Consider the following 8,193-nt stretch of genomic DNA (forward strand, 5'->3'; position numbering starts at 1 on the left):
CCTCAAATGAGTTTTTTTTATGACGGCTATTTAAAACAGTTTTTTTAAGAGTTTCATACCAACTTTAATTTTTACATGAAAAATAACTGTTAGCTGTGGAGTTGAAATCATGCCATTTTAAAAACCAAAAATTTTCTAAAAAACTATTATTTTTGCCAAAAAAATGTATATATCTAAAACGACTGCGAAGATTAAAAATATGTTAAGAATTTCTTAAAAGCAATTTTATTGCGGAATTTCGGTTTTTCAGTTTATTCATGAAACTAAACCGTTTTTGAGTTACGCGAATATATGTATGATGTGCAACCTCCTCCATTTTCGAAATAACGGTATATCTCGTAAATACGAGATAACCTAAAAAAAACGACTAGCACCACTGGATTCAGCGTACCCAAATATGTTAACCAACTGGGTGCCCTTCTTAACAGAAAAAAAGTGTCAATTTCGTGCACATTGTTATTAATATTTATTTATTAGGTCTTATGAAATATTAAAAAAAATCGTTATTATATTGTACGAAGCACATAGACTACATTTTTGTTAAAATCTAATAAAATCATGAAAAAAAAAATTAAAAAAGAAATCTCGCAGTCGGTAGGATTCGAACCTACGCTCCCAGAGGGAATCTGATTTCTAGTCAGACGCCTTAACCGCTCGGCCACGACTGCTTGTTGTAGACTCTTGTCTTAATTATCATATACACGCATTATTAGAATTTCTTTAATAACACACACATTCATATAACCATGTTGCCATAACACGTTAGTAATTTTTATAGTAACAAAAATGCTAAAATAAAATAAATACACCACGAAAATAATTATGTACGGCAACTCTCTGCAGTGTTGTGTGTACTATAATAACAAACAAAAATATATACCATTAAATCGAACATTTATTAAAGTTTTACATAGTGGACAATTATAAAAAAGGGTTTTGGAACAATTTTTACCATTTGCATTAATTATAGCTATGTTCTGAGCATGCAACACAAACAAACAAGTTTAAATTTTTTTCCGTTACTTTCTTACACACCACACCACTATTTCAATATGGCAATGCTGTGCAGTGGTGTATTTACAGGAGAAACAGCTGTGTTTTGTTTACACTACCATCTGATAAGCAAGCACAGTTTTGCATATTCATTTACAACAAATTTACAAGAAAAACAATAAAACAGAAGAAATCCGGTGAACATATTTGGCTAAAATTATAGAAATTGGCCAGATAACTAATGTCTATAACGCTGGACGTAAATGCATTCCTCAATAAAGATGTCTGTACAACGGGGTGTGATGATATTGTCATGGAAAAAGAAATGGAAACAAATATATTCGATGAAATCGAACATTTATTAAAGTTCAACAAGGTGGGCAATAATAAAACTAGGCTTTTGAAACAATTTAACATGTTTAATTTAAATTATTTATAGAATTTGGAATTCGAAAATCAACATAAAGAGGAGGAACCACGAAAAAAGAAGGTTGAAGAACCTAAAGTAAAAGAGGGTATTAATTTGGATTTTCTCAATTCCACCTCTGATGATTTTCTGCTTACGTCCGACAGTCAGAGTTTGTTAGGGGAAGACCCGTTACTATTTACCGTAGAACAGGATCGTCTGCAGCCGGTATCCTCTAGATTTATGGTGCCAGGCATTTACAAACGTATAGAGGGAGTGGCCACAAATGAAGCCAAGACGGAGTTAAGAAAATCCAATGTTTTCGTTAGTGAATTGGAAAAGCGGGGGCGCATTGTCAGTCAGAAAGATTTTGAACGTTTGTATATGCAGACCGAAGAGTGTGAAAATCCGCCTATAAGAAGAGTACTATTACTACAACCTTTGGAAAGTGATGATGAGGATGACAATGGCTGCGTGGAGGAAGAAGTTGAAAATAACGTTATTCAAAAAGATACTACTAACGTTAAGGACAAAATTCCCAAAGAATGGGATGCTTTGAATCGTTTGGCTTATGACATTTTGAAACTGACAAATCGAGATCACATAGTCATTGATCGCAAAAGAAATGAAATTGTAAGAACTCAATTTAATACACATCAAAAGACCATCTATAGATTTTTGTCGCCAGAAATGTTGGGCTTAAAACCCAGTCCAGATGGTGAAACAAAAGTTATTGATTTAGAGGAAGAATATAAATTTCAAATGACTCAGAAATCAGTTAATAAACTAGGAAGACCACGTAAAAGGCAGCAGGAAGATAAATCTAGTAAAAAACCAAATAAAATAGGCAAAAGAGCTGAAAACACTCCGAGCTCATCTATAAAAGACAATAAATTAACCACAAAAGTAAATACTAGAACCAGATCTGGACGTTTAATAAAAACCCCCAACGTATCACAAGAAATCAACAGCTCTTTACTACCGCCACCCTCTCCACAAGAATCCATAACAAATTTATTAAATGATCTAAAAGACTCTGACTATCAGTGCAGTAAATTGAATGCTGCACCACAACCTTTGGCAGAAACCATAATACCAGCGGAAACAACTGCAGAAGAACAACAACAATCGCCAAAACGAAAAATACCACCTGAAGCCATTTGTCCAACTTGTAAGAAAATCTTTTTGGGCAAAAGACTACAAAGACATTTTGCCCAACATCCCGAACACATGCAAATACCCAACAATTCCGCAACTGCAGCACAAACGGCCACCAATACCGAATTTAACCAACCAGTAGAAGAAATGTCTTTATTTCGTTTCTTGATCTCAAAACTACAAAAGTCTCAAACACTTAATGAAGACCAAAAGGCTGATATTTTCCTAAACGAGCTAAACGATTTAGTGAAACAATTGCAGCTGAGAAGTTCACGACTAATACGCAACACTTCTGGCCTGCATTTTGTTAATCAGCGCTGTTCAAAGCTCTTGGGCATACCAGAAGGTCAATATGCTTTAGATCTGACCGCCATAGAAGCTCCCCTGGATCCAGAACTTACAAATCAATATGATAATGCCAATTCACAAAATCATCACTCACAACCCAATAACATTAGCACCCGTAGCCTGGACTACACCAATATCTCCATAACTTTAGATGATACTCTAACCGATGAGGCAGCTCAAAAATTGAATTTATCAGCGGGTGGCAAATTGTTGCCACCTTCAGAGGAGAGTCTCTTAAGAGCAGTTGACGATTTGGTGCAGACTGATATAAATAAAATACATGCGTCTTCCATGCTGCAACAGCAACCCATAGCTAGCACAAGCTGCCTCTCAGCATCTTCAAATACCTCGTCAGTGGTGGCCAAACTCTTGCCTCCTCACATCGATCATGCTAGTGATAATGCTGTCGAGGCTGTTCATATGAAGGAGACCACAACAGCTGGTAATGCTTCACAAACTCCTTTGCTGGATTTATCGGTTGATTTTTTCCAGTTCAACAATTAATTTGTTTAAAATTTTTGAAAAATCAAGCTGATATTGAAAGATATTGAGATCATAATTGAAATATTTAACATTTTTTGTACAGTTTATAAAGTAACTAATATTAAGTATTACATAGAAAGTTTGATAAAGCCAAAAGTATAATCAATGCTTTTATTAACAATTTAAGTTGAAATAAAAGTTGTATAATACAATTTACTTTATGAAAATGTTTATTTTAATTGAACAAGAATTTCATACTCCCACAGTCCCTTATTAATTATTAAGAGGAAGAGCATACGACCGACCCTTGAATATGCGTTACTCTTGCATTTTTTTTTATAAAAAATTTCCATATATTTTAAATTCTTACATTTATTATTATATAAATTTCTTATATCTGCAAAATATGTATTCTATAGAGAATTTAAACATCTCCTCCATCAAACATTTCACGCGATAAAATCATTTTGTGACGAATTACTATGTGACAGTTGAACCTCATTGTGTCAAACCTAAAGGTAGTAGACAGTCAAAGAATTAACACATTATTGTTCATAATAGAGATAAGGAAAACGCATAACGTTTAATGAATTAAAAAAATTGACTGTAACTAAGTTACACTGTAACAATATTTATCAATTATGTAAATTAGTTATAGAAGGACAAATCTTAAAACCTTTCGGCATATAAATGGAAATATAGAGCATCTTTTTTACTGAACCGATTTGTAAATTCCAGAGATGAGAGGTTAGATTTTGAGTCTTCATTACTCAGCACAAACGTATGTAGCTAGAGTCATGGGGTGTATAACTTTTAAAAATACACAGATAACTTATAAAGGATACAGGTTCATCAATACACCCGCAAAAAAATTAAGGAAAAGAAGTAGAATAATCGCCACAAATACCTAACCCGAAGTGATTCAAATCTTGGTGAAAAAACAATAAATAAATGAAAAGCCAAATAACACTTACCTCTATTTTCTCAGGGAGGGTATTATGCGTTTGTGCAGATGTGTGTAACGCCCAAAAATATTGGTCTACCACCCAACAAAATGTACTAAATTTCATGCTCGATATCGAATGCCGTAATCTCAAATAAGAAAATTACGATCGAATTTACTCGATAATTCGGTAATTCGGCCCCAGATATTGTGAAAATGGGGGTTAATCTAATAAAATGTCCAATTGAAGTACAATATTAAAATTCCTAGATCACATATCGGATAATATTTTATTGACCAATTTATTCGAATTTAGGAAGTTATTTAGAATGAGATTAATTGTGCACGGCTTTTAAAGTTGGTAGCTGAGATTATGCCTCGAATACTAAGTTTAAAAAAAAATCTATTTAAAATGAGACAATTAAATATGAAATGTAGGAAAAAACAAGTTAGAGAGGTCTATTCGGCTGTGCCGAATCTTATATACCCAAATTATACTTCAAAATAAAAATTTTAAATATTTTTAGGTAAACAAAATTTATTTTTTGTTTCCAAAGGTGTTTTTATTTTTTTGGAAAAAATATTTTTCGAATTGTTTTTTAAATTTTAATAATTTTTTTTTATTTCTTTTAATATTTAGCGAAAAAAAAACTTTTGGTGAAAAAAAAATCGGGTTAAAATTTTTTTTTTCCGATTTTGACCCGTTGTAGGTCCAACTTACTATGGTGTTATATACGTCATTGCAAAGGTCTTTGAAATATCAATCATTAGATATCCATATTGTCTATATTAATGACTTAGTAATCCAGATATAGGCCAAAAATCGAGGTTGTCCTGGTTTTTTCCTTATATCTCAGCCATTTGTGGACCGATTTTCTCGATTTTAAATAGCAAAGAATTCCGGAGATATTGATGTATGAATCGTGTATGTAAGTTATTTGGGGGCTTCAGAAAGTTGATACAACATACAGACAGACGGACATGGCTTAATCGACTCCGCTTATAGATATCGGATGCAGAATATTAAAAAAACACGAGTTAGGGCCTTTTTATATTAAGGCATCGATATGTACTTTATAGGGTCGGAAATGAAAAATGTAGAAATTACAAACTTATATATACCCTTCTCACGAAGGTGAAGGGTATAATTAACATATTTTGAAAAATATGTATTTTAGTAAAACCATATTTATAGCCTACTCCACTATCAGTCCTGTCACAGAATTCGATCGAAAGTGGAATTATTTCCGTATTTTGCTTCTTCAGAAAAAGTAAAACGAAAATTTCTTTCGGAATGAAACCACTTTCAGTTTTCAAAGTGGAATTGATTTTTCTTTGTAATTATTGGTTTTTCTAAAATTTTTAATCAATTTTATTTTAATATAAAAAACGCTTTCAAATTTAAATCAGAAATATAGAATTATTAAATATTTTTGGAATTAATAAATTACACGGAATCTAAAGAACCTAAAATGAAATCGATCGGAATAAAAACTACGGAATTGAAACCATTCCGAACAAAATGTGTGACAGGCCTGTATAGTGGGGAGGGTATTATAAGATATGGATTTGACGAAGTATAATCGTCCTTACTCTTAAATGAGTTTTTATCTTCTTATGATCGTTAAACTATTTCCAGGTATGGCGAAAAAATGTAGGTTCTTAAAGCAGTTTCAAAACTCAATTTTCAAATTTTTATTAAACTATAGTAAATATATCTTAAGTCTAAAATAACGAAATTAAGGCCCTAATTTTGTAAATCACGTCACAAAGTGATATTTATATGGAAAGCAACAACAAAATTTCAAAAATTTCAAAAATTTGTTTTTGTTTTATATACAAATTCTTAACAGAACAAACGCACCAAAATTCAAGCAAAACAAAAACAAATTTTTAAAATTTTTGAAATTTTGTTGTTGCTTTCCATATAAATATCTCTTTGGTGACGTGATTTACAAAATTAGGGCCTAAACCTTAAACTGTCAGAGTTTTTATGGATATTTAAGCTTTAATTTCGATTTCACGATGTTGATGTTGAAATGAGAAAAGGGAAAAAACTCCCGCGGAATTTTTATTCATAATTGGGCTGATAATGTCATAATATTTCACTACTCGACGGTTCTTAGGTGTTTGTCGCAGGCCTCTACTGGATGATTACGATAATAGTAGTAAACAGAGTAGTAGTATTTTAGGACATTTTGAAAATATGACATGATAAGAAACCTTGTGAATTGACCAATAATATTTCGTCATGTTTTCTTTGGAAAACTTAAATATTGCAAAATTTTAACTTCGACCATCACAATTTACGGGGAAAATATGAGCCAAAAAACTGAATTTATGTTTAAAGTGCCTACTGTGAAATTATTTAGCGTGTGATATTAAAACAAATCTTTGTACGTATTTAAGTAATATATAGGGCTTTTATGGAGCTTTTTCAAGGATCGGAGCTTTGCGTTTTTAGAATTTTTTATTCAAACCTAATTTTTTTTCTTCAAAATTTGCCAAGTCTGGATAGGGCTGAGGGGCGCTATGTCCGCTTAAATGAGCCAAATTTAATTTTGCACGCTTATGCATTAACTTCCCTTTCCGGATCATATACAACTTATATAAAGTCCCGAAGATAAATTTAATAAAAACGTCAAAAATACCACCCTCTTTACATGTTCCAATTTTGGAAGCGTGTAACTTTTGTATACCCTTCTGTCTCTCCGTCTATTGAAATGAACTTTCCGAAGCCCCTAAATAACATACACGATTCATACATCAATATCTCCGGCTCGGTTGCTATTTAAAATCGAGAAAATCGGTCCACAAATGTCTGAGATATAAGGAAAAGACCAGGACAACCTCGATTTTTGACCTATATGTGGATTACTAAAGGTAGGGTCACACACTGCAAATATTTGCTCAAAAAAGCGTAACCACTTTTTTTAGCAAATATTTGTTTGACGTGTTTACTCTTACAAGTGTTTTGTAAGATCAAACAGTATCAAATAAAATAAAACTCAATTTTTTGTTTTGAATCATCCAAAGTAAAATAAGTTTTTGAAATAAATAAAAGAATTCAAATGTATTTCGTGGTTACGTCAAATATTTGTCATGTGTGACCCTACCTTAAGTCATTAATATAGACAATATGAATATATAATGATAGATATTTCAAAGACCTTTGCATCGACGTATATAAGACCATAGTAAGTTGGACCTACAATGGGTAAAAATCGGAAAAAACAATGTTTAACCCGAATTTTTTTTTCACCTAAAGTTTTTTTTCGCTAAATATTAAAAAGCATTGAAAAAAACACAAACAAAATTTTTAAATTTAAAAAACAATTCGAACATTTTTTTTTACAAAAAAAAAAATAAAAAAGTGCAAAAAAAATAAATATTGTTTACCTAAAAATATTTAAAATTTTTATTTTGAAGTATAATTTGGTGAAGGGTATATAAGATTCGGCACAGCCGAATATAGCTCTCTTACTTGTTGACTTTTGAACTACCTATTTATAATAAAAATAAACGAGTGATACATTTCTCATATTAAAATTGCCTCAAACGAACGATTTGAATGCACATTTATTCCATTGCTGTTGTAAAATTTAAGGATCACTTACACTTTACATTATGAATGCACTTTTAAATGAAAATATTACTTCATAACAAAATATTATAGATGTTTTTTTTAAATAATTTAATATATGGATTATTGTATGATGAATACATTTCCATCTCCGATTAATTTAATTTATCTGCAACTGTTATAGTGTTATCAGCAGACATCATGCTTGACAGACGACGTATTACCTACAATAATACGGTATAATAAAATCTCTCCTGGGTATAATGTGTTTTATCAATG

At 31.5% G+C, this 8,193-nt stretch overlaps 1 protein-coding gene and 1 non-coding gene across 2 annotated transcripts; one reads left to right on the plus strand and one right to left on the minus strand.

Moving 5' to 3' along the window:
- Positions 1 to 586: 586 nt before the first annotated feature.
- On the minus strand, positions 587 to 668 carry TRNAS-AGA (transfer RNA serine (anticodon AGA)). The gene has a single exon. It is a non-coding gene; the product is annotated as a tRNA-Ser (tRNA).
- Positions 669 to 1,134: 466 nt separating this feature from the next.
- LOC135958931 (uncharacterized) lies at positions 1,135 to 3,615 on the plus strand. Its single transcript, XM_065509883.1, has 2 exons — positions 1,135 to 1,369; positions 1,433 to 3,615. Exons 1-2 carry the CDS (start codon positions 1,235 to 1,237, stop codon positions 3,407 to 3,409), a joined length of 2,112 nt encoding a protein of 703 aa, XP_065365955.1. The 5' UTR covers positions 1,135 to 1,234; the 3' UTR covers positions 3,410 to 3,615.
- Positions 3,616 to 8,193: the final 4,578 nt, after the last annotated feature.

The sequence above is a fragment of the Calliphora vicina genome, chromosome 4 (genome assembly GCF_958450345.1).
Source record: "Calliphora vicina chromosome 4, idCalVici1.1, whole genome shotgun sequence".
Taxonomy (NCBI): Eukaryota; Metazoa; Arthropoda; class Insecta; order Diptera; family Calliphoridae; genus Calliphora; species Calliphora vicina.

Excerpts from the sequence above, each read along its gene's own strand:
- LOC135958931 (XM_065509883.1), top strand. The coding sequence starts at position 1,235 with ATGTCTATAACGCTGGACGTAAATGCATTCCTCAATAAAGATGTCTGT. Across the intron at positions 1,370-1,432 it reads ATTTATTAAAGTTCAACAAG|AATTTGGAATTCGAAAATCA; the intron begins GTGGGCAATAAT and ends AATTATTTATAG.